At 29.0% G+C, this 27,198-nt stretch overlaps 2 protein-coding genes across 4 annotated transcripts; both read left to right on the top strand.

The window, feature by feature from the left end:
• Positions 1 to 12,123: 12,123 nt before the first annotated feature.
• Positions 12,124 to 17,214, top strand: LOC141538109 (uncharacterized). Of its 3 annotated transcripts, XM_074259427.1 has the most exons (7): positions 12,124 to 12,322; positions 14,923 to 15,012; positions 15,105 to 15,275; positions 15,367 to 15,645; positions 15,732 to 15,946; positions 16,213 to 16,372; positions 16,447 to 17,214. In XM_074259427.1, the coding sequence occupies exons 2-7, from the start codon at positions 14,964 to 14,966 to the stop codon at positions 16,617 to 16,619; spliced, it is 1,047 nt and encodes a 348-aa protein (XP_074115528.1). In that variant the 5' UTR covers positions 12,124 to 12,322; positions 14,923 to 14,963; the 3' UTR covers positions 16,620 to 17,214. The 3 variants fall into 3 exon arrangements, with proteins under 3 accessions (XP_074115528.1, XP_074115530.1, XP_074115529.1); XM_074259429.1 differs by lacking the exon at positions 14,923 to 15,012; XM_074259428.1 differs by lacking the exon at positions 12,124 to 12,322 and having other exon boundaries at positions 14,496 to 15,012.
• A 4,160-nt stretch (positions 17,215 to 21,374) lies between these two features.
• On the top strand, positions 21,375 to 22,384 carry LOC141538268 (uncharacterized). Its single transcript, XM_074259646.1, has 2 exons — positions 21,375 to 21,456; positions 21,530 to 22,384. Exon 2 carries the CDS (start codon positions 21,593 to 21,595, stop codon positions 22,382 to 22,384), a length of 792 nt encoding a protein of 263 aa, XP_074115747.1. The 5' UTR covers positions 21,375 to 21,456; positions 21,530 to 21,592.
• Positions 22,385 to 27,198: the final 4,814 nt, after the last annotated feature.

Genomic DNA, 27,198 nt, shown 5'->3' with positions numbered 1-27,198 from the left:
TTAAAAAAAAAAAAAAAACATTGGTTATCTATAAAGTCGGTTTACGGACGATAGTTTTACGTGATAATATCATAAAGAAACATCGATGAAAAATGTCATACTGTTATCAATTCAATTGAATTAGTATTACTGAATTATCATTATTCTATATAATACAAAGGAGTTTATTGAAAAAGACAATTTTTTCGATAAATTAACATTTATTTACACTCTTTAATTCGACTATTTTTTTACTAAAATTTATATGTAAGCTTTATTATGTTATACTTATTATGAATGTTAAAATATATTGATATATTTATTATAATTAAAAATTTATTATATAAATATAAAATAATATGTATTAATTACAAATTATAATATATATATATATATATATATATATATATATATATATATATATATATATATATATATATATATATATATATATATATTCATGATATTAATATTATAATTAATTTGTTAGTAAATTATTATTAACAAATTAAAAAAAAATTTAATGTAAGCTTATTGTAGAAGTTGTCTAAGAAGCTCACATTCAAGTAGCAGAACTATTCAAACTGCTAGCTCTGATGTCATGTGAGATCATAGATAAATGTGTCAGAAGTGAACGCTTAGGCCGATCGTGCGTCTATATCGCTTGTTCCGCGTTCTCATCTGCACGCTCAGGCTCAGGCGGAACGTGAGACTTTTTCATGCGTGCTGTCGGTTTTCGTTGATTTATGACGTTGTCACGTCAAAAAAGGAAAAAAAAATTAGAAATTTAGAAAATTTTAGAAAATTCAAAATTTTATGAAAATAAAAATTTTAGAAAAAAATTACAATTCTGAAAAAAAAATTTGAAAAATACAAAAATTTTCGAAAATTATCGAAATTTTCAGAAAATATTTTTTTCAAATTTGAATTTATAATTTATTTTGAATTTTACTCTTCTTTAGGTAAAATTTATGTAATAAAAAAATCGATTTACAAGTTCGCAATTATAATGTCATTTTCTAAGAGTAAGTCATTTGCTTACAAAAGAAAAACGACATCTGGTAAAACTCAATTGAGATTATGCTGCATTTTGTAATTAGAATTGTTACTTTATGTAAAATCCTCTTGATGTTGCCAGCATACAATTTCGACATGCGTCGGTAATGCTGTGACGTTCCATTTTTTAATTTATATTTATATTGGCGCCACTGGAAACAGGGTGGGGGGCCGATAACCCTACTCCAGAACAGTTCATACGCTCTTAATATGACAGAAAGTTTCCGATCTCCAGGATTTTATATTTTTTTGCGTTATCATGATCATCTGTAGTTTTCATTATCTCAAATATCTCACTCATATTTGATGGCTTCGATCCATCAAAATTGATATAACATTTTCTTTTTATTGATTCTATAAGGTTTTGCATTGGTTCAGGAGCTTTATAAAATCCGGGGGTTTTTTTTTATCTTATTAAATGCTACAACATGTCTAGAATATTGTCTTAAATGTTTAAGTCGACCGGGATAAGGATTTAGGAGATAGAGCGTTGGAAAGTTTAGCACTGAAGGCGAGTTTGCTTTTAAATGCCCAAAACTTAAAACTTTAAACGCTTTTTTCTCGAAACGGTATTTTCAAAGTCCATTGACAAGAACTTGGACAAAGGATTTTTATCTAGTAATATTCAATTATCACATCAGTGTAATTTTTTTATTTATTTTTTTTTTTTTAGTCTATTAACAAATATTGCAGTTGAAAAATTATTAGTATGGCTATCAGTTAGTCCTTGAGTTTCTTGTCGTCACGTTTTAGAAAAATATACGCCATGAAATGAAATAAATCTTTCTCCATAAGTTTCTATTCACGCTTATGACGATCCATATTGCAAGATGTTATCAAACTCGCAATCGTTTAAAATATATTAATGAAAGTTTATGAAATTTCATATTATTTTTTTTTCTATCTTAATAATTTTTCAAGCAGTGCTACAGTAGCGATAAGAAATACCTAGAGAATCATATTCGATATTGATCGTCGATATATCTGTAAAAAATAGCAAAAAAAATATTTTTCTGTAGAATTAACGTATTAGGCGTGCACTTTTGGATTTTCCAAACTGTTTTAAATATTTTTTACAAAAATTTCAGAAGATGTTTATTAAATATCTATCTTCAATTTTAAAAAAGTTTAAATTAAAAATTTAATTTATGTAACTTTTTAAATCAGCTCGCGTAAAAATTTTCATATATTTTAGAAATCCTATAAATTTCTGGTGTTTAAAAAATATTTATTTTTTTTTTCTTTTATTGGTTGATATAATATCAATTAAAAATTTTAGTCCATTAAGTAGTTTTGTTGGCTAAAGATAAGTTGTTATCATCTTCAATCAGTAAAAAAATAACGATAAAAACATGTTTTGAAAATGTACTTTACTGGAATGCTTATCGCTAAATTCCAATACGATGAACGATAATTGTTAACATAAAATTAATACTGTGGAGACACGACAAAATCCGTCGAATTAGGAATCGGAAAAAACAATTTTTGGTGAATTGATTTGTTTTTTTCAATATTCTAACACATCATAAATTATATAGTTGTTTTATTATTTTTTATCAAACACATATTCAGTATTAAAAGTAATAACGACAAATACTTATTAAGATAACTTATGAAAATAAAAAAAAAATTATGTACAAAATTATCTCATTAAATTTATAATTAAACAACTGTCGGTATTAAGTTCTAGCTTTGACATTAAAAATTTTTATATAATTTGATTTTATACAATATACAATTATATAATTTGAAAATGGCTAATAAATGACTATTTACATAAATTTGATAATTGCTAACTAACTAATCTTCCACTTGATTGAGTATATTATCCAGTTTGATTGGAAATATTTTTTGTACGATCGTTCATGCTTGTTCATGCTCAGTGCTTGAAAATCATAATAATAATAACAATAATAATTTCACATGTAATACTTTAATGATTAAAAATACGGGTCGAAAAAAAAATCTTAATTTTGACTTAGTTTGTCTTAATTTCCTTTGAAGCTGTCAGTTTGCCAATAATTTTACAACTTTAGATCTTGATTTCTTTTGACTAAAATTATGTAGTTGCCTTGAATTTGACTAACGTTCGCCTAGATTTAACTTAAATTTAATGGGAGAGTAACTACGGAAATAAAATATTTAAAAGACGAAATAAATACAGATCGTTCAATCACTTCAATTATAAGACAGATGCCTTCAATGCTGGTATTTAAGAAGTCTAATGTTAGAGTCCCAAAGAAACCACACAGTAAAAAATTTTGCATCATTGCGTCAAAAAATTTTAACATTAAATATTTAACATTTTTATGTGTAAATTTAACATTTATTGTCTTATTAATTTAACAAAAAAGTGTTAAATCTTTAACACAAAATTTTTTAACGCATTGAAGTAAAATTTTTTACTGTGCAGGAATTTTTCTATCAATATATGTGATTCTGTTCATTTTAACATGTACAAATGTGAGCATTAATGGCTGCGTTAAAAACGCATAAGAGTTAATATATTATTGACCTAGGCATTAATGCTCACGACTGTAACATAATCAATTACTACTATGATTAAAATGATGATGCCTAAGCTATTATGATATCCTATATACTAAAATTGATGATAGAATGAAGTTAGCTTAGTATCGAAAACATGGACCCTGATTCCTTATTGGTTAGGATTAAATTGCGCAATTGCACATCACTTAAATGTAGCAACAATAGTTTTTAGGATGTTGATAAGAATTAGAACAATGATTTTAAATTATTAAATATAAAATTATAAAAAATGTTTACCTTTTACTCAAATCGTTTTTTAGGATTTCTTCTGCGCTAATTTAGCATATGACGGATGATGAAATATAGAAGACAAGGAACGTACAATAATTTCTCACCCCAAAATTTATCTCGACATAAATTAATCTGACGAAAACTAATCATCGTTTACGAAATTTTTATATATCTTCAACAATAAAATAACTCTTTTATCATGGTTTTTGTGTGTATTTATTCGAAATAAGACCAACTCATAGAATAGAATAAAAAGAAGAAGAAACAATAACAATCTCTAAGGTATATAATAAGCGTACACTGTAAATCCAAGTGTTTTAACAAAACACACTTAAATTGTTTTGTTCTTATCTTGAAGCATTGTAGTCATTTTTAAAACACTTCCAAGTGTTTTAATTGCCTATGTTAAATGCCCATTTGTAGTCACTTTTAAAATACTTGGATTTACAGTGTATGAGAAATTTTGGTTTGAGAAAATATATTCGAAGAAATTTTTGCTGAGAAATTTTGTCGTATGTAATTATTACATGAGAAATGAAAAATGGTCACCTACTCCGGGAATATAAAGCATATTTTCAATAATTTTTTTTTTTGATCATGTAAAATCAAAAAATCAAATTCGGTTTTTCATGTAATACTTATAACTAGAATCTGAACGTTAGAAAAAACAAAAATTAAAAATTTGGATTTCAGACAGAGTTTTTGATAAAAATAATCTGGAAAGTGATTGACTGCGCCGGTCATCTCTAGATCTTCCCTTTAAATTTGAATTTAAAGCGCCTTAAAGTATGTTTTTTGGTTAATATTTGAGCTTTTTAAGTTCAAAGTGATATCTACTATTTAATGAAAAATAAATATATTAATAATTCACCCTTCAGATTACTTGACTGCATCGTTTTTGAGTAATTAATTTTCAAAATTGCATCTTTTACCCCTTAGGGGAAGAGGAAGGGGCCAATTGAGCCAAAAAAAGTTTAGCAACTTTTTACTATTTGAATTAAAACTAAACAATAATTTTTTTTTCTTGGAATGGTAGTTTATTATGTCTACTATCATGATCAATACATAAATTAGTCAATAAACAACGTGAGTTTTTAAAAATTATAAATTCATGCAAACGCGACGAATGGTTCGATTGACCCCCACTCGGGGGCAATTGAACCACTGCTTGGGGTCAATTGAACCAATAATATTTAAAACTCAAACCCGAACTTTTAATAAATAATATATTAATTGTTACTTGTTAATATTACTGTTGCACATTTTTAATGCACAGATATTATATTAAATAAATTAAAAATCAATTCAAAAGTAATTTTCATTACAAATTCAGTTCATCAAATTGTTAGTTTATTTCCCTGAGTTTTTTCACGTAGAGTCAAGATGCGCGCGCATGTCCCATGCTTCTCCGTATGGTTCAATCGTCCCCGGGAGTGCTGGTTTAATTGACCCCATATAATTTTATAACAATTAATAGTAAATAATAAATAAATAAACTATTATATCACTATAAACAAAGTTGAGGATTACAAAGTATAAGTATATACAACGACTACAATTTCAACTTTATCAATTAATTCAAAAATTGAAATACTATTAAACAATTTGTCACCAGCCGGAAAAAAAGTTTACATGCCTAAAAATAAAAAAATCTCAATTTTTCAAAATTTTTTAATTGCAATGATTTCAAATTTTGAACATATCTGAGTTGAACATATTAGAATCTAATTCTCAGAGCATAAAGCGTTTTGTCAATTTTTTCGATTTTTTAATTTGAATGGTTCAATTGACCCCTTTCTCCCCTGTATAGAGATGATAAAGTTAGTATGAAATCTTCCGTACCATTCGAGTAGTACAAATAGATTCTTCGAGCTTAAAAATGTAATTTCCATGTCATTTCGAGATCTCCAAGTTCAAAAATCTAATAGAAGCTTGATAAAACGCTATTTTCTTAATTTTCAAAACGCAATAACTTTTGAATGAATGAACCGATTTCCACGCGATGTGTGGCATTCGACGCAGTTTTTGAAGCCTAAGAGCTCAAAAGCTATGAGAGATTTACACACACACACACACACACACACACACACGTGCGCGCGCGCAATCGTAAAAATCATCAGGGAAGCTTTCTAGGACCTCAAAACGTCGAGATCTGATGAAAACTTGATTTTTGAAAAACGGGGTAAAACCAAATACACTAGTCACAAAAATTAAGGGATATAAAAAAAATTCCAAATTTTTTGGTGATTTTCAGCGAGCTGTAACTCCGAGGAAAATGATCGCACAGAAAAAAAAAAAAAGCAAATTGTAGCTCCAAGTGTCTAGTTTTTAGATATGACCATGAAAATTTTTTGTCATCGTCAGGTCTGGAGAAATCCTAAGAAAACTACTGAAAAAAAATTTTTCGAAATTTTTTTCGTCTTAAAAAGGTCTACGGGCTTCAAAAAAATTTTTTCGATTGTTTCGTTTAAAAGCTCTTTTAGTAAATTTAATACCCTTTAATTTGACGTAATCAAAAAGCCTGTACGATAATTTGCCGCGGAGTTATCGTCAATCAAAGCAAAAAAGTTTTTTTTGACTTTGGAAATCAATAACTCTGGAAATAATGACCGTATAGGAAATCGAAGGAGGGTTTTGAAAACTACACAATATTCTCTATAAGAAAACGTAAACCGCTTTTGAAGAAAAAATTTTTTTGAATTGAAAACTCGGACTGAAAAAAGACAAAAATTCGCATAATTAAGGATATTTGGATAACTTGGTATAACTTTGGATAAAATGGATGAACGAAGGATATCGTTGGTAATTTTTAACTTCAAAGTGTCCCCTGAAATCCCTAAGAAATTCAAAGCGCTGCGATTTTTTGTTCATAGTGCCCAGAAGCTTCAAATTCTGTGTTTTCGCAAAAATCACCATTATGAGCAATTTTGTGATTTTTATTCATTTTTCCATTGAAAAAAATTTTTTTCAAAATTCTTTATTTTTCGATCAAAGAGATTGATTTTTCAAGAAATTTGAAAAAAAAAAAAAAATTTTCAATTTTATTCGAAAATTTTTTCGAAATTTTTTTATCAAAAATTTTTTTTTAATTTTTTTTTTTTTATCGTCTTCAGAATGCTTCACTATTGTCAAAAAAATTAACTCAATTTTTTCTGTCCGCTACAACTGCCTTAGATTTAAATCTCATTTTAAAAATTCAATAAAAACAAATTGATATACCCCCGCGGAGTTCGGCTTTTCCTCACACAAAACTTGAATTTTACGTTTTCTTTTTAGCCTAAATTCCTTACGTGAATTTTATGTAAGCTTTTCTTTGATAAGCACCTTTTGATATGCCTCGTCGACATTTAGCTGCCACAGATGTGGCTCGCATTGTTACCCTCCTTCAAGAGGGTTACAGTCAGGTGGAAGTAGCAGCTTCTATGGGAGTGAGCCAGTCCGTTATCAGTCGGGCCTATGCCCGATTTAACGCGACTCAAAGTTACGATCGTCGTCCGGGTCAAGGTAGACTACGAATCACTACCGAGCGTGATGATCGAGCTATCATTCGAGAAGCTCGTCGAAACCCTACTGCGCATGCCCACACGATCGCTCATCAATTTCGCAATCGTCGACAACGTCCTCCCCAACAACACATATCGGCATCGACGGTTCGAAATCGCTTTCGAGAGCAAGGACTACGCGCTAGACGCGCAAATCGCGTGCCTATGCTCACTCCACGACATCGCCGAGCCCGATTGGCCTATGCTCATGATCATCACCATTGGGGTCGTAGACAGTGGACCAGTGTATTATGGACTGACGAATCTCGATTTTGTCTTCATGGCAGCGATAGACGATCTCTCGTTTGGCGCCGTCGTGGAGAACGAGATCGGGATGGTTTTACGAGACCAGTTACAGCTTTCAATGGTGGATCAGTCATGGTGTGGGCAGGCGTGTCCTTCAATACCAGAACCCCGTTGGTCATCGTTCGTGGGACGTTGACTGCCGATAGGTACGTCGACGAAATTCTGGAGCCACACGTCCTGCCTATGCGCACACGCATGGGGGCAAGACGGTTCATTTTGATGCAGGATAATGCTCGTCCTCACACTGCAGTTCGTACGCGAACTTTTCTCCGCGCCAACAACGTAACAACGCTTAATCATCCAGCGATGAGTCCTGATTTGAACCCAATTGAGCATGTTTGGGACATGCTTGGGCGTCGATTGCGGCGAGACTATCCGCAACTGCACAATCTTCATCAGTTGACTCAAGCGTTGTTACGTTGTTGGCAAGGAATTTCGCAACGTGATATTCGACGATGCATCAACATGCAAGAGCGTTTACGAGCTGTGATTCGGAACAGAGGTGGCAATACACGGTACTGAGCAGTTACTGCCGTGCGTACAGAGGTCATTCGGCAGCTGCAAACAGACAAACACGCAGACAAAGACACACACACACACACACACACACACACGCGCGCGCGCGCGCGCGCGCGTGTGTGTGTGTGTGTGTGTGTGTGTGTGTGTGTGAGAAGCATAAATCCGACCGAGCAACCTCCACGTGGTACGCTTTGAGTAACGCTAATGCCGGCGGTAAAACAACAGTCGAAAAAAATTGAGAAAATTTCGAAAAAAATTTTCGAAAAAAATTGAAATTTTTTTTTTTCAAATTTCTTGAAAAATCAATCTCTTTGATCGAAAAAATAAAGAATTTTGAAAAAAAAATTTTTTTTCAATGGAAAAATGAATAAAAATCACAAAATTGCTCATAATGGTGATTTTTGCGAAAACACAGAATTTGAAGCTTCTGGGCACTATGAACAAAAATCGCAGCGCTTTGAATTTCTTAGGGATTTTAGGGGACACTTTGAAGTTAAAAATTACCAACGATATCCTTCGTTCATCCATTTTATCCAAAGTTATACCAAGTTATCCAAATATCCTTAATTATGCGAATTTTTGTCTTTTTTCAGTCCGAGTTTTCAATTCAAAAAAATTTTTTCTTCAAAAGCGGTTTACGTTTTCTTATAGAGAATATTGTGTAGTTTTCAAAACCCTCCTTCGATTTCCTATACGGTCATTATTTCCAGAGTTATTGATTTCCAAAGTCAAAAAAACTTTTTGCTTTGATTGACGATAACTCCGCGGCAAATTATCGTACAGGCTTTTTGATTACGTCAAATTAAAGGGTATTAAATTTACTAAAAGAGCTTTTAAACGAAACAATCGAAAAATTTTTTTGAAGCCCGTAGACCTTTTTAAGACGAAAAAAATTTCGAAAAATTTTTTTCAGTAGTTTTCTTAGGATTTCTCCAGACCTGACGATGACAAAAATTTTCATGGTCATATCTAAAAACTAGACACTTGGAGCTACAATTTGCTTTTTTTTTTTTCTGTGCGATCATTTTCCTCGGAGTTACAGCTCGCTGAAAATCACCAAAAAATTTGGAATTTTTTTTATATCCCTTAATTTTTGTGACTAGTGTACTTCCCGATTTTCGAAAATTTTTAATTATCTTAGCGGGAAGTTAAAAAGTTTAAATTCGTACCACATTTCAATTTTTTAAAATGAGTTAGGATTCGAAAAAAAAAAAAATGTACTTCGTCCAAATACTTGTCAACAACATTTTAAAAGCTTGATTTCTTAAAGCTCTCAAACCCATGTAACACCTTAATGATGACTTTTTTGTTAGAGAAGAAGCTAACTTTAAAAGAAATCCAAGTAAAGTTGACTTATTTGTGACTTTTTTTGTCTTAAATTAAGCCAACGCTGTTACAAAATTAACTGATATTGAGCTTTTTCTGTCTTAAATTTATCTAAATTAAGCCAGAAAAAAGCTAAAGTTAATCAAAGGATTTTAACTCAAATTTCAAGTCAAAATTAAAATTTTTTTTTACAGCCCGGAAAAATGCTAATAAAATATGTAACTTACCACCATCCTCATTTACAATTATGGGCAATAGGACAATAAAGTTTTAATCGAGCATGAATTTACACAACATTCGTCTGCAATACCAGTGGATGTTGAGGAATAATATCCACTGTCAACAACTGGAGTTTCTGTTACTAAAGTTGGTTTAAATATATCATAATCAGGTTCAGTTAAAGGACATACTGCGCCTAAATACACTGCTAATCTTCGGCCACAAATTTGAACATAATTAGATGAATTAACTGTTGTAGCAACCACCGATACGTACACCATTAAAATTAACAAGATACAACATAAATTAAACATTTCCAGACTATTCATTGATAAATTTTAAGCTTCTTTTCACTGTAAATTACAATTGGTTATTCTATATATTGTTCGTACCGCTATACTTGAGAGTATCTACTAGACTATAACTGTTTTAGAGCTCTCAGTCGATTATTTCTAATGTAAAAACCATGCCACATATCAATTTATCTATATTATTTGATAAATTCGCTCTTATCTAAATTACATTTGGTGGCTCAATGAAATCTTTAGCAAAATTACTAACGATTCCATTCTTAGAAGCTATTTGGAGTGAGTAAAAAAATTATATCTAATTAATTGTAAATCTCAAGATAAAATTTATTTTGATAGTTGAATTCTAAAATTAATAGCTATTCATTATTAATTTAAAATGGACGTAAAATCCGATTTAATAATTTCGGTCTTTTGAAATTTTTTAGCCTTAGGCAATCATTAGATAAAGGAATATATGTGTCAATAAAATATTTATAAATTAATTACCCTCCAGATGGATCGATGAAATAATGGAAAAAGCCGAGTATTAGAAGTAAAACTTATTAATAAGTCGATAAAAATAAACTCGTTGATAATTGTCGGTGTCCAATAAGTTGTTTTACTTAATGGCTTTCAAGTTAAGTAATATTTAGGTTGTTCCGTATTTAAATGTCTGATCTAAAAATTATATCATTTTACTAATTTGATTCTCACTTTTCACATTATTTAAAAACAAAAAATTTTTTTAGAACATTATTTTTTTCTTTTTTTTCTCAACATTTTCATATCATTTATCTTATTTCTCACAAATTTTTTTTGGGTTTAATTTAAACGCCATATTAAAGCTTACGTTTTCTTTTATTGATGAAAAAATTGCGAAAAAATTGAAAAAAGTTTTTTTAGTAAAAAAATTAATTAAAAAAAACTTAGAATTCAAAGAAAATGCAGTGTCATCTGTTGACAATTCATAAAACTATGTTAAAAGGTTAACGAAAGTACCATCTATTAAGAGTCGATTCAACTTACATGCACAGAAAAAAAATTGACTCAACTGAAGAAAATAATTTTGAAAAATATTGAATTCTTAATTTAAGCAGAATAATCCTTAAGGGTGTAGTCGAGTTCGTCGAAAGAAAAAAAGGTGATTTTTGGAAATTTCTCGTGAGCTTGCTATGAAAGTTATGTTTTTAAAAATTCGTAAGGGTGATAATTAAAGTTTCCGTTGATAAAAATGAAAATTTTTCTATTTTTTTCCAAAAAATTCGTACTTAAATGAAACGCTATAATTTGGAAACAGATCGGCTCGTACACGATATCTTGGCAACGGGTTATGGGAAACAGAAAAAAAAATTGAAAAATTCACTGAAAAAAAGTATAAGTCCCACACTTATAAATTTCAGTGATATTGAAATACTTGGTATTACGAATATACTTAAACACTGTTTGAGTCTCAGCGCAATATTTTTAAGCACTACCCCAAGCGGCACACGTAACTTTTTGGTAATAAAAAAGATAACTATTTCAGTTAACTTTTAGGAAATTACAAAAGTTAATATAAAATCAACAAAATGGTCAACTAGAAAAGTTAACTCAATTACGGCATCTTATAGATGGCGAAAAATTGTTAATGATCTGGAGCGCTTACATAGTCAACAATAAGTTATAAAAAATGTTACTCTAAAAGTTGACAATATTGGTACGATAAATAATTAACATTTTTTGGATAACTTTTCAAGCATAGTCGCAAGTCCTTTATCCGTCAACAAATAGGCGATACTTTAATACTACTAAATGATAATTTAAATTGGACTCCTTAAAGTTAACATACAAATGTTGGCATTTTGGACGATGAAATTTAAGCCTTAATAACGGTTTTCTAAATTAAGCTCCTAAAAATCTACATATAAATGCTGGCATTTAGAACTATTAATTAATTATCTTATTTATATCTTAAAGTTAATGAAAGTTAACATTCTACGAGAAATTACTAAAAGTTAACTTTCATCCAGTAAATTGCTATATTTGCCCGTTAAGTTTCATCAGGCATGCGCAAGTGGTTACAAGATTGAATCAACTTATAGCTAACAATTTGTTGACATCTTTATATTTGTAAGCAACAAGTTAACTTTTGGTTGACAAATAGTTGATAAGTACCGTTCCCTAACCTTTTGTGTCATAAACCGTATACAAGAACGTGCGCGTGTAATATTTTACGAGTGTCAGCCATTTTCTTCAATACATAAAGTATATTTACTGTCGTTATACAAGTTCCAAAAATTGAGCGAGGATAACATTAATATAAAGGCAAGTAAACATTTTAAAATTTTAATTTAAATAATTTTGTATACTAAAACTGTATTGATAGAGTTAAAATGAATATAAGAAAAGAAAAATCTTTTAATAACCTCTCAAAGCGTCAGCAACGGCGGCGTGTTAATAAAAGCATCTCTGATATGATGAATCAAAGCTTTAATACTCTAAATAATGTTAATAAAAAAATGTCTGATTCCATTATTCAAGATAATATGCCGTGTAAAAATATTAGAAACAATAGTGCAATTATTCATAATAGTAATTTCAATAATTGTAATTTGCAACCTGGCTATAATTTTCAGCATACAGTAAACTCAATTATTGATAATAACATTGATAACGGTAGCGATGATGATGATGATGATAATAATAATTTTAATGGCCATCCTAATGATAACTTAGCTAATAATTTCATTTATTCCAATTTTCATTCAACATTAGTACATTTACAGTTTCCGAATGTGATCACCCAAAATCAAGAAATTGACAAAGTCCAATCACTTACTTCTTTTATAAAAACTTGGCATGTGAAGCATAGAATCACTAGAGAGGCTTCCGATGATTTATTACATGGGTTACATTCAATTACCGGATATAATATTCCCGTGACTATTAGATCGATTATAAATACCCCGCGAAATAATAAAAATATTGTTGATCACGAGTCAGGTAAATTTATCTATTATGGTATTGAGAAAGCTCTATTAGATCGCTTCATTCACATAGATGTCTTAAAAATATCTTCAACTTTAGATTTATATATTAATGTAGATGGTTTACCAATTTCCAAAAGTTCCAAGAGTGAATTCTGGCCTATTTTAGGTAAAGTTCTTCATATTCCTTGTTTTGCTGAACCTTTTATTATAGCTATATATCATGGGATTGGCAAACCTTCTTCTCTAGATCAATACCTTCACGATTTTTGCAAAGAGTACAAACTATTGAATGAAAAGGGATTTAATTACAAAAACCGCAACTTCAAAATAAATATCAAAGGTTTTCTTGCTGATATTCCTGCTAAAAATTTCCTTCGTTCTTTTTGTAGTCACACCAGTCGTTGTGGTGAATGTATCCAAAAAGGAAAAACCATCCATCATTGTCGTGTTTTTTTAGAAATGAATTCACCTCTACGAACAGATGATAATTTTAGATATGATATCGTTGAAAAATATAAAAATACAAAGTCACCATTACAAGATATTGGAATTAGTATGACAAAAGATTTTCCTTTAGATTATATGCATTTAGTATGTTTAGGCGTTCAAAAAAAACTGCTTTTAATATATGTCCAATTATTAAAAGGTTCAGATCAAAATGAAAATAAAGAATTTACCACGTTTAATAATTTTTTTATTAGCTTATCTTCGTACATTCCTTCCGAATTTGTACGTAAGCCGCGTTGTTTAAAAGAAGTTAATCGGTGGAAAGCTACTGAATTTCGTTTATTTTTATTGTATCTAGGTCCAGTTGTACTGCGTTCAATATTACCGGAACCATTGTTAATTCATTTTAATACATTAAGCTGTGCAATAAGAATTTTATGTGACCCTAGAGAATGTCGGAAAAACTATGATTATGCAAACGAATTATTAAATTACTTTGTTGAAAATATGCAAATTTTATACGGCGATGTATCATTAATTTATAACGTCCACAACCTTATCCATATTACAAAATATGTTTTAGATCATGGTCATCTTGATGAATTTAGTGTTTTTTGTTTTGAAAATGTTTTGCAAAAGTTAAAGAATATGATTAAAACCGGCAATTTGCCCTTACAGCAAGCCATGAATCGAATTATTGAAAAATCTAAAGTTTTTACGGTTAAAGATGATCCTTTTTTTCAATTTAAATTATTAAAAAAAGTTACTAAAGAATCTGCCCTTCCGGAAGACTGCAATAACGAGTATCAATCAATCGAATTTGCCATTTTTAAATTAACTAACACGACTCCAAATAATTGTTGTTACTTACGAGATAATACGGTCGTTTTCATTACAGCTATTTGTCATTATAAAAATGATCCCGTAATTGTTGGACGCACACTTATAAATCCTGTTGATTTGGAGAATTATCCTTGTGATTCTCGCAGTCTTGGCATTTATAAAGTCGAGGATATTTCTAACTTAAAAATTTGGCCTATTACACAAATAACTCGCAAAGGATTTGCTGTCGTAAATTATGATTCTTGCTATGTTTCTCCTATTTTACACAGCGATTTGTAATTAACTCTATTTTTTACTGTGAAATTAATCAAACTAATTAAACGTAGTTTTATCAAATTAAATTTTTTATATAAGATTAATTCTTTGCAATTGATTTTAATGTAAGTTTCAGATTGTCAATGTCGATAAAAACCATTTTTTCTGTTTATTCTTCAATTTGAATTCAAAATTTGTTTTTATAAATTTTAATTAAAACCGTTAGTAAAATAATTATATGGAAGACAAAGTACGGATCTAAAATTTAAATAAATAAAGGCAATGATATTATTATCAATTATGTTTAAACAATCGGAAAAATGGAAACCTTTTTATTTTTTATTAACTCCATATTGCTTTTAATTTTTTTTTGTTTTTTTGTTATTTTAGTATCATTAATCCTGATTAGTTTATCAGAATAATTGCCAGACATGTCTCAAACCAAGATTGTTAAGGCATTGAAACATCAGGCAAAATCAGGTATATGTATTGTAAAAATAAAATTGTAGAACTTTATTTTTATCGCATTTTAAATCGATATTTTTCACTTTGTACTATTTTGTTTTCATCAGGGCAACCGTTGACTATACCGACGCCACCAAATAATTTCAGGACTGCTGGAGGATCTAATGGCCTATCGAAAAAGAAGAAAGTGCGACATCCCTGTGGGAAATCAGTAATGATACCGATAATTAACAAAGAATTATTGGCTCAACTTCAAACGGCGAATTTAATCTCAGAACGTATGCTAACTTGAAATTTTTCCTCCTTTAACTGCTTGTTAAAATTTATTAACATAAATATAACGTTTAATGTTTGCATATACTAATTTAGAAGAGTTAGATGATAATAATCTGTTTGAGGAAGAGGATATGGAACAAGATGATCCAATTGACGATGCCAGTTGTAGACAAAACAATGATCTTTTAAAGCATCAGGAGACTGAGCTACTTCAAGATGAAAATGAAGGAACTGGTTTACTTTCACTTCAGGATTTAGAGGCCAGTGATAAGGATAATTTAATTCCTCCAGAACCTGAGCTTCACCCAACAAGATCCTTTGTAACCCATGAGTTACTGAATTATGAACAAACGCATTCAGACCAATGCTGTGGTAAGCAATAATACTTTTGTTTAATATTCTGATATGTAGATATATTTTATTAGTTAAAAATTGCAACTATTATTACCAATTTTCAGAAACATGCCGATTAATGCTGTCCCTCATTTTACACACGGTCACTGAATTGAAAGAAAAAATTAATTATGCTCCAACCTTATCAAACTACAATTCTCAAATTGTTCTAGATAATACTAATACAAATCTTTTACCTAAATATCCGATCAAGAAAGTTGAAAAATTTGAAGAGCTTGATAAAAAACTAAAGGAATCTGACAAATTTAAAGCTGCTTTTGTAAGTTTTCCGCTTTTCAAAATTTTAAATACAAATAAGTGATTTCAATGTTTTGAAAATAATATCTTATTTCCAACAATATACTTACGTTTTATAAAAATTAACTGCAATGTTTTTTCTTCAAAGGACTCGCAAATCATGTTTAATTTTTGAGTAGTGCTGAAGTTTGATTTTATATAGATGATTCATATCAATATAAACAATTGAAGTTACTTTGATTATATCAGTATAATTACAACCTTTAATTACTGTGATAATAATTTCAGAAAGCTGATATCAGTAAACTAGGAGGCAAAAATCCCCAGAAAGCTACAAAAGCAATATTGGGTTATTTATTCGCCAATAAATTTGCTTCCGCTTCTTCCTGGAGTGGCATTCACGGAGGAGTGAAGATTAAGGATACTGCTTTGGTGCAAGTTTTAATTGGTTAGTAAGTTTTTCAAAATATATTTAATATAATCATGATTTTAATCATTTATCTCTGTAAATAATTTGAAAAGAGTTTTTGGTGGGAAAATACGGAGGTACCTTCAATGAAACAAAAGATGATGTCGAAAATCGGATAAAAGATTGGTTTCAAAGAGGAAGTGAGCGGTTGAAAGCCGAAAAAAAAGAGCGTTTGAAAAAAAAAGAGAAAGAATACTTACAAGGAGATGCGAAAGATGAGGCTTAAGCCTTAAATTATAATTATTTAACATTATAATTATTTATGCACTATTTAAATACGCGTCATGTATGGTCTTGAGAATACGTTTAAAAAATTTTTATTTTTCTTAGTTCTTTATCTAACGAATATAATTTATAATAATTATAATTACGATTATTATTTCTGCGATCAAAGTAAAGATAAAAAAACACAGATTTTCATACTATTTATATGAAGCAATGTTAGCGTATAATTATAATTATAAGTATGTTGGTGTGACAATAAGATGATGACCAAATAATATTTGGAGTATTAGTGATGTAACTCGAGTGTACAAAAACATATCATTCTAGTAATAATTTAAGTTTTCGTTTCAAATAACTTATAATTATTTATTTACTATTTTAATACGAATAATGTATGGTCTTGAGAATACGTTTAAAAAGCTTTTATTTTTATTAGTTCCTTTTCTAACGATTATAATTTATAATAATTATAATTTCAATTAATATTTCTGTGATCAAAGTAATGATAAAAAAAAAATAGATTTTCATATTATTTATATAAAGCAATGTTTGCATATAATTATAATTATAACTATGTTGGTATGACAATAAGATAATGACTAAATAATATTTAGAGTATTAGTTATGTAACTTGGGTGTGCAAAAACATAACATTATTTTATTAATAATGAAAGTATTCATTTCAATTTAACTATAAGTACTTTATATATCATAATTAAGTATTGCCTTGATAATTATAAATTCAAAAAATATATAATTTTGTGTTTATTACCATACGATCATAACATTATAATATTAAAATTAATAAAATTATAATATATTACTGTGATTTAAGTAAGGGTAAAAAAACTAAATTTTATACTATTAATGTGAAGTAATGTTATCATATAATTATAATTATAAGTATTTGAGTATGGAAGTTAAATAAAAACATAATTATGTACTATTCATGTTCATTAAAATTTTAAACTTCTTATAAATTGTTTTAAATATTCATTTGTAACAGTATTATTTCTGATTGAATGCGTGTGAAAAATTTATAGTATGAATATGAACAAATTGTATTGTGGAATTTGTATTAGATATAAATAGTTACGGTTCATTTTATTTGATTTTGTGTTAAAGATTTCGTAACAGAAAACATAAACACAATGAACTATAAATATTTATACCCGATACGAAATTTACAGTACAACTTGTTTATATTTATAATCATAAATTTTTTAAACGTATATATGCTACCCCTCATAAATGTTAGCTAATAGTCATCTATTAAGTAACTTTTTTATAACTAAAAGTTACCATTTTTTTTACATTATAGTATCATAATGTTGAAATAATGGTTGATATCAAGTCAACTATAATATTAACAAAAAGTTACTCATTTCCGCAACAAAAAGTGAACATTTTGTTATCCAAAAGTTGCTTTTTTGTTATCCTAAAGATTATATTTTTATTATTGAATTCCATTATCATTTTTCCAACGCAAATATGTTAACAATTTGTAACTTTCCAAGGTAACTTCTTGTCGGGACATTAGGGATACATTTTGGTAACAAATTTGTCCACTTTTTGAAAGTGGTAATTGTTAACATCTAACTTTTGTTGGTTAACTTCTTGATGTCAATAATGTTGCCGGTGTGCCGCTTGGGGTACACTGAAAGTCGTTTAAAATAAATTTACAGAATAAAAAAAGAAAGGTTATGTAAATAAATATTGCTATACATTAAAGAAATGACAATAAACCCATTTATTTTAAAATTAAATTTATTTAAGGGGGTATTCTGGTCTAGAAATTTCAAAAAATCGAAAATTTTTTTTATTTATATTTTCAAAGTTTAACTATTTAAGAATATGTGTACAAGAGGATTTTTCAAAATTTAAATTATTTTCGGAGATATAAGTATTTTTCTGACCTGGCATCCAAACTTGTTCGGTCGCAACTAATCGAACAAAAGACATTAGGGATTCTCCGTCTACCTGAATCCCTATTCTGAGTAAAACCATTTGTTCCTCTATACAAATATATATATATATATATATATATATATATATATATATATATATATATATATATATATATATATAGTTATACACATATAATATTAGGGTGGGTCAAAAAAATCAACTATTTTTTTTTTTACAATTAATAAGGAAAAATGGGTTACTAGGCACCATAAAAAAATTCTCACCAAATATGAACTCTTAATTTTAATAGGAAGATCCTCCGCGTCGCAGTTTTTCATTTTTTTCTCAGTCCAATAGAAAAAAATTCATTCCTCATCATTAATTGGTTGTACAGAAAAAATTTTTTTAAGAATTTTGTAGGAAATTTAACGCTCTACAAAAAAGGTATCTTATGTTTTTTCCGTAAACCTCACCATTTCACTAATATTGAAGATTTAAGATTGATTATTTTAAGTCAAATGTCACTTTTGTTTATGAATTTTATAACTCGACAAGAAATGGCTATTATTGAATGGACAATAGAAATTTTTGTAGCAAATTAACTGCTCTATAAAAATGGTATCTTATGTTTTGGCGATTAAATTAATCGTTCAAAAGATATTCATCATCAAACTTTCATGTATATCGATGTTAAGAGTTTTTGATTAAATAATCGAAAAATTTCAATTTAATCTATCAGTTTTGAGAAAATTTCATTTTTTGTCTTTAATGTAAGTATTATTTGAATTTTGTTTTCAAAATTTTTATTCAATAATTCCAAACTTTTTATTTTTCATCATTAGAAATCACGATCATGTTGTTTTTTTATAACGTCTTCAAAACGTCTTAAAAAATTTTTCCACTACAGCTGTATATTGTCCTTGGGAAAATTTCTTCTGTAGAGAATTTTTGTTTTGTATTTTATTTACTCTGTTTCCCTTGTGAACTAGCGCCACCTACATTTTTCTTTATAGTTATATTGTTTTTATTTGTTTACATTTTCTACAGCATTTCTAGTGTTTCCACAAGTTATGATCTTGTATATGTGATAAAACGATTAAATATTTACAAATTTTGCGGTCACTACATAAATTTATATATTTATCGAAAATATGGATAAGGAAATTCATTTGATCGGAAAACCCATGCAAAAAATTCCAGAGCGTAAGTTGCCAACAGTGAAAGAGGTTATGAGTGTTTTTTTTTATCAGCTCAAAGTGTTAAAATGTTCTATCAAACAAAGTGCTAAAAATGCAACTGATCAAGTTATTGAACTATGGAAAAACAACCAGATTCCGACTAGTGGATCAACTAATGTAATACAAAAAATTCTTCGCTATCATAACCGATGGTTGAAATTGCAAAAATCTTTTGTGCGAAAAAAATCATCAGCCCAAAACAAAAATGTAATAATATTTCAGAATGAAATCAAAGCATTATTTGATATTGTAGATCATAAATCAATAAAACTGCTTGATAATGATATTCGTGAACTATATTCAAATCAAAAAAGTGATACCCGGAAAGAAATTCTTTCAAATAACCCAAATAAATTAAACAGTATTATGAATACGATGGAAGTAGATGAAAGTCGTGAGTATTTACAACATTTAATTATTATAAATTTTAATCAGAATTGAAAATAAATTAAATTGATTATAAATTATGAATAATAAAGTATATTATTGTTTTTCTAATTAATTATATCATAAATATCAATATGTTCGTAGATGATAAATAAAAACTCTTTGTGTTCCTTATTTGATGTCAAAATGAATGAGTTCCATATTTTTGCTTCCATTAATTAAATAACAACGCTTATTTTAGATTTGAATCAACCCTCAACCAGCCATGAGATTGTTCGAAGTGAGGAATCAGAGTCATCTTCAACCCTTACATTAAGTCAAGCTACAAATTTCGGTTCAGATTTAGATATGTGTCTCAAATACCGACAACACGAGCAAAAATAAATATTCTAACTCCAGAGCTTATCTCAGCACTCGACAGAGCTAATGTTAGTAGTAGAAATGCGATGTTCATTATTGCTCCAGTTCTATCAAGTATTGGTGTTAATGTAGAAGATACAACTCTTAGTTATCGAACAATTCAACGAACTCGCATGCTCTTACGAAAAGACATTGCTATAGGACTAAAAGATAACTTCAAAGCTCATGATAAATATGTCGTGAATTGGGATGGGGAAATACTGAATGACATTTCTGAATCGAAATTTGTGGATCGATTACCGATTATTTTGACTGCTTTTGGTACTGAGCAGTTACTTGGAGTTCCAAAAATGAATAGTGGATCGGCAGAAAATCAAACAGCAACCATCTTGTCAACGTTAAATCAATGGGGTATTATTAGTTATATCAAGGCGATGTGTTTTGACACGACTGCGGTTAATACGGGTAACTAATCAATGATAAAATATTTAAAAGAAAATTTTGTTTTCATCGTTCTAGTTGAATTGTTTTCATACATTAATTAAATTTTCGACACGTGCTCATTAGTTATAATTCTTTATTTATTTATAGATTTTAAATATGCGTTACAATTTTTATTAAATACAGAACTTAAAGTGTAATTATCTATTTTTACTATACAGGAATCCATCATGGTACATGTAAAGAAATTGAAAAGGCCTTAGGAAAAGAATTAATTTGGTTACCATGTCGCTATCATATTTATGAGATCATTTTAAGGAGTGCATTCGAAGTCTATTGGCCAGTATCATCCGAACCAAATGTTCCAATATTTGGCAGATTCAAAAATTTTGGGACACATTCGATAAAACGAAGTATAAATCTGGTGTTGAAGATAGTATTGTTGCTAATATTATTCCGAATGAAAAAAATAATCTATCTTCATTTATTAAGCGATACTTACAGGTATTATTTAAATACAATTTTAAGTGTAGAGGATAATTTTTGATTTTTACGAATAATTGATTACTTTTGGTAGTTATCGCAACCCCGAGATGACTATAAAGAAATATTGGAATTGTCATTAATTTTTCTGGGAGAAATGCCACGAGAGCAAGTTGTCTTCAAGCGTCCTGGTGCAGTTCATCATGCAAGATGGATGGCAAAGGCAATTTATTGCCTAAAAATGTTTATTTTTAGAGATGAATTTGACCTTTCTAAGAAAGAATTGGATGGTCTTCGACAATTTTGTATTTTCATAGTTATGGTGTATGTAAAAGCTTGGTTTTCATCAACTTCTGCGACTTCTGCTGCTAATCACGACTTAGAGTTTATGAAAAATTTAATTGAGTACAGTAAAATTAATTCTTTAATTTCCTTGGCTACATGTGAAAAAATGACTTCACATTTATGGTACTTAAGTGATGAACTTGCTATTTTATCACTTTTTGATGATACCGTTCCATTAAACATAAAGAAGAATATTGTCGAAGCTGTTAAGACTCGCGAAGGTACAGATTCTAAAGCAAGAAGATTTATTATTGATAGAAAAAATTTACATTTAATTCTGCAAAAAAATATAAGTGACTTTGTTTCTAAGAAGTCATTAAAACTTTTTGAGATCTTTGATCTGCCGTATGATTTTCTTGACAAAAATATTGATTTATGGTCTACTGATGAGAGTTATAATGAAAATAAAGAATTTTTCGCACAATTGAAAGTTGTTAATGATGTGGCAGAGCGAGGTGTCGCATTAGTAAGTGAATATAACCAATGCTTAACGAAAGACGAAGAGCAATTTCAATTTTTATTGCAAGTTGTGAAAGAGCATCGAAAAAACTACCCTACTTGCAACAAAAATTGTTTGAAAATAAATAGCTCAGTTGAAAATTGAAATAAAAACTTTCTTATAACTAATTGGACATTTTTTCTCTAAAACTGAAATCATAATATATTTATAATGAAAACTTTGCTTTTTTTATTGATAAATGATTAACTAAGCGATAAATAATGTACAATTTATTTTTTTAAATGTAGATAAAAATACTTACACATAAAAAAAAGCTTGAAAAACATTTTGAAGTTTCTCAGTTGATGAAAAAAAAATTTTTTCGTGTAAATTTTCTCAAAACTGATAGATTAAATTGAAATTTTTCGATTATTTAATCAAAAACTCTTAAAATCGATATACATGAAAGTTTGATGATGAATATCTTTTGAACGATTAATTTAATCGCCAAAACATAAGATACCATTTTTATAGAGCAGTTAATTTGCTACAAAAATTTCTATTGCCCATTCAATAATAGCCATTTCTTGTCGAGTTATAAAATTCATAAACAAAAGTGACATTTGACTTAAAATAATCAATTTTAAATCTTCAATATTAGTGAAATGGTGAGGTTTACGGAAAAAACATAAGATACCTTTTTTGTAGAGCATTAAATTTCCTACAAAATTCTTAAAAAAATTTTTTCTGTACAACCAATTAATGATGAGGAATGAATTTTTTTCTATTGGACTGAGAAAAAAATGAAAAATTGCGACGCGGAGGATCTTCCTATTAAAATTAAGAGTTCATATTTGGTGAGAATTTTTTTATGGTGCCTAGTAACCCATTTTTCCTTATTAATTGTAAAAAAAAAATAGTTGATTTTTTTGACCCACCCTAACATATATAGTTATATGAGAACCTGAGGTGACCCGTATCTGATACATTTAGTATTCACTTGCATCCAGCTGCTAACAGTTGAATTCTAACCTCTGAACCACGTGGACGTATGTGCTGTGAGTTAAATAATAACAGTTAAAAATATTGTTTAAAAATAAAATGGATAGAAAATCTTCCGCGGAAAGGCGTACGCGTCCACATCGTCAGAAGAAAAGGCAATTTCACGGTAATCGATACACGGCACAAGAAGACACCAATTTTACAAGTGCATCAGCAGCAAAACTAAAAAAATCTAATGATGAAGAGGTGAGATCATTGAAAATAATTACGGCTACTGTGTATTGGAGTTTTTCACGGTTTTCTCGATGATTTCTTCTTTAGTTTTGTGCGCTCAATGTAGAAAAGAGATTAAATTTTCACGCACATCTTTTCGTGGATTAGGTTTTAAAATTTCATTACAATGTGGTTGCGATAGTGTTCAATATATACCATCATGTCCATTCGTCGACAAATCCTTTGAAGTAAACCGAAGAATTATTTTTGCTATGCGGCTTTTGGGAGTTGGCAGGGAGGAATAAATGTCTTCTGCAGTATCATGGATATCTGTCAAGGATTATCAATCAGTACATACTACGCTTGCATCGAAAACATCCATTTAGCCGCATGTACAGTTTATAACCTCATTATTTCCAAAGCTGTGAATGAAGAAAAAGAGTTAATATCAGCTAGTGATCCTAATACTTGTTCTACGGAGTTTACTGTTTCTGGCGATGGGACATGGAAAAAAGGGGTTTTAATTCTCTATTTGGAGTAACTACACTTGTAGCAAAAAATTGCAAGAAGGTTGTTGATACTGTTGTCAAATCTAGTTTCTGTCAAGGCTGTAATGTTTGGAAAAATAAAAAATATTCTGATATTGCTGCGTATAACGATTGGTATGAAAGTCATGAAGAATTATGTACAATAAACCATAAAGGAAGTGCAGGCAAAATGGAAGTTGATGCTATTGTCGAAATGTTCTGTCGATCAAATGAAAATCACGGAGTGAAATATGCTAAATACATTGGAGATGGTGACACTAAAACATTCAAGGGTATTCTCGATATGGATCCTTACGATGGTAACCCATTTGTCCAAAAAAACCCGATGTTTAGGTTCAGAAACGCAGAATAATAATGAGTCTCTGAACTCTCTGATTTGGACTTTCGCTCCGAAACACATTCATTCTGGACTTCATATTATCGAGATAGCGACATTTATTAGCGTTTGTATTTTCAATGAAGGCTTTATTCCTATTTTAAAAATGATGGAGCTGATGGGAATAAAAATTGGACCAGAAGCTCATTCATTTGCTGGCAAACGCGACAACGCCCGGATTGACCGCTCCGAAACACGAGCATCCATCGCTTCAAAGGAGGCCAGAACTGCTCGATATGAAGAAAGAAATGCAGAAAATAGTTTCTTTGAAGTCGAGGAAGGTCCAATTTACTTGGAATTTTTATAGAGTCTTCTTTATTGGCTTGTCTATGGTTGGAACTAGCCCTATCCCCAAATTTTTATTTTAACTATTTTTAAAAAATTCAAAACCGTCAGAAAAAGTGGTCGAAAAAAAAATTTTTTTTTAAATAGTCGCCATTTTGTGAAAAATTTTTTTTCAAACTTTTCCCTACTTCCGACCATTGCGACATTATTCTTGATTAATAATCTTTTTTTTTTTTAGTTTCAGATTACTAGGAGGGTTAAAATCATGGTCATAGTCACGTGGAAATTTTTAAAGAGCCCCCACTCCGTCAGCTTATAATTTTAAAAATTTTGTACTTTTTTTAGTTTTTAATTTTTTTTTGTATTCTTCTAATGTTAACAAACAACTAATAAAAAAATGTATAGTAAAAATATTAATTGTCTTTTTTTTTACGACATTTCAAAAATTACCTGAAATTCATGTTTCTAGACCAGAATACCCCCTTAAAAATTAATAATTAATAATAATTATAATATAAAATACAGAATATTGACATATATGGGACAAGGGATATTAATATTAATTTTTAAAAAATAATTTTTTAGAATAAAGTTGTTTGTTAAATAAAATTAAAAAATTATCAAGTAACTGCTAACTTTAATGTGATATTAATTTTGTACTTATAAAAAACTCATAAGAGTTGTCAGATATTTGTTTATAAAAATTTTTTAAAATTAATCACAAAATTGTTCCTGGTGACTCAAATATGTTAATTTTTTTAATTTTTTAATAATTTATTTTATTTTATTTATTAAAAAATGATGATTAAAGATTAGTGTTAGGATGTTACATTTATTATAATAAAGGTTAACCTCGGTTGACAATGTGTTTAAATTTTACAATATCATAAAATTACATACCTTCAAACACTTGTTGATAGGATGACAAATTCCACTCGGTTAATTTATTTTTCACCCACGGATCCATAAATTATTATTTTTAATGTCAATTATATAAATATTTTTTTTAATGCTCTTGAGAACCATGTTTAGGTTAAAGGTATAAACACGGTATATAAACACGGGGAAAAAAAGAACGAAATACGCGCTGAGTTTTACGCGGGAACTTTTTTTACTATACTCTCTAGACTTGCAATAGTATCGTATGGAAAATATAAGTCACTCACTTAAACAGAGTATTGCGATAATACTTAAACTTTTTTATCATATTCGCAATACCAATTCATTAAAAAAGTGTATACCAATAGGACTTAAACTTTTTTTTCAGTGTATTTGCAATTATTAATGTTAGATAGCCTGTTTTTACAATACTTGGATAGTAGTACTTATCATAAAATTCTCTGTGTGTATTAAAAATTGCTTGTTAAATTATTATTATTTTTATTGTTACTTATCTTAAAATTTATAGTTGTAACATGATATTAAGGACTCTGATCAAGATGAAGAACAGTACAATGCAAATGATTGTAATAAACAAGCTTATGTCAGAGCAGTGTGAAATTAATTAATTAGTATAGTGGTAGTGAATTAATTGAAGGCATTACTCAAATATACAGCAGTAACTTAAGGCGACCTGTCGTTGTCAGAAGACCTCTTGTTACAGTCTTAAGCAAGTAATAGGTCTTACAAGAGACTCTACACCCTTAACTCCCTTCCCTTTGGAACTCTACTTGTACTTCTGGAGTGGATGTATAACGGAAACTATATAATACATATACGTATAAATGGGGTGAGAAGCGTTTATCACTACCTCAAGTAATGCAAGATTTCATTTAGTATGTGGACGAATAGAACGAACAGAGCGTAGACCTGAGGTATGTACGTATATAATCTACCCTCTAAGTAATTACCCAGCTACTCGCGGAGACCATTATGCTTTATGGCTCATTAAATTATATCATGATTTTATGACACCTTACAAACCACTTGTAACTTTACCATTATTTTTATCGTGCTTATACTCATTAATTATAAAAAAAAAAAAAAAATTGAAAAAATCCATGAGTGCATGATTTGTAATGATCATTGAATTTTTAAATTAATAAAAGTTATAAATAAAATTATATTATTAATTGATCAAGTAGAAAAAAAAAGAAACTTATTATTAAAAAAGAATTATTATCAATCGTGCAAAATTACTTTTAATAACAGATTAAGTTTTCTAAATTTACTGCAAAAAAAAAGTTTGTTCTCATAAACAGGAAAAACTTATTGACAATTTTGTATAAAGTGTATTACAGCCGGATTACAGAGGTCTTGCGATTTCATTTGTAGTCGACGGATCCTGGATTCAGAGCAAGAATAAAGGCGGATACAGCAGCACATAAATTGTAGGATTTTGTTTGTTTAGGGGATTGAACTCTACTGTTTACATAAACTTATAAGTAATACTCTATTTATTTAGGGTTCGTTGTTTCCGTTGATGAATTTTCAGAAATTTCAAGACTCAAGGAAGTTATTTTCAGGGTTATAAATTAGATCTTCAATTATTTATACTGGAAAAGTCATGCTTCGAACTTTCAATTTTGTTGTTATATTAAGGATTAATATAAGTC

The sequence above is a fragment of the Cotesia typhae genome, unplaced genomic scaffold (genome assembly GCF_013202065.1).
Source record: "Cotesia typhae breed Kobodo isofemale line unplaced genomic scaffold, CoteBio_Ctyphae contig_20, whole genome shotgun sequence".
NCBI classification, from domain to species: domain Eukaryota; kingdom Metazoa; phylum Arthropoda; class Insecta; order Hymenoptera; family Braconidae; genus Cotesia; species Cotesia typhae.
This window is presented reverse-complemented; position numbering and strand designations above follow the sequence as displayed.

What these genes read in the sequence shown, in the direction of transcription:
- LOC141538109 (XM_074259427.1), top strand. Translation starts at nt 14,964, where the DNA reads ATGTCTCAAACCAAGATTGTTAAGGCATTGAAACATCAGGCAAAATCA. An exon ending in GCATTCAGACCAATGCTGTG is followed by an intron (nt 15,646 to 15,731) that starts GTAAGCAATAAT and finishes ACCAATTTTCAG; the next exon opens with AAACATGCCGATTAATGCTG. An exon ending in ACAAATTTAAAGCTGCTTTT is followed by an intron (nt 15,947 to 16,212) that starts GTAAGTTTTCCG and finishes TAATAATTTCAG; the next exon opens with AAAGCTGATATCAGTAAACT.
- LOC141538268 (XM_074259646.1), top strand. Translation starts at nt 21,593, where the DNA reads ATGCCACGAGAGCAAGTTGTCTTCAAGCGTCCTGGTGCAGTTCATCAT.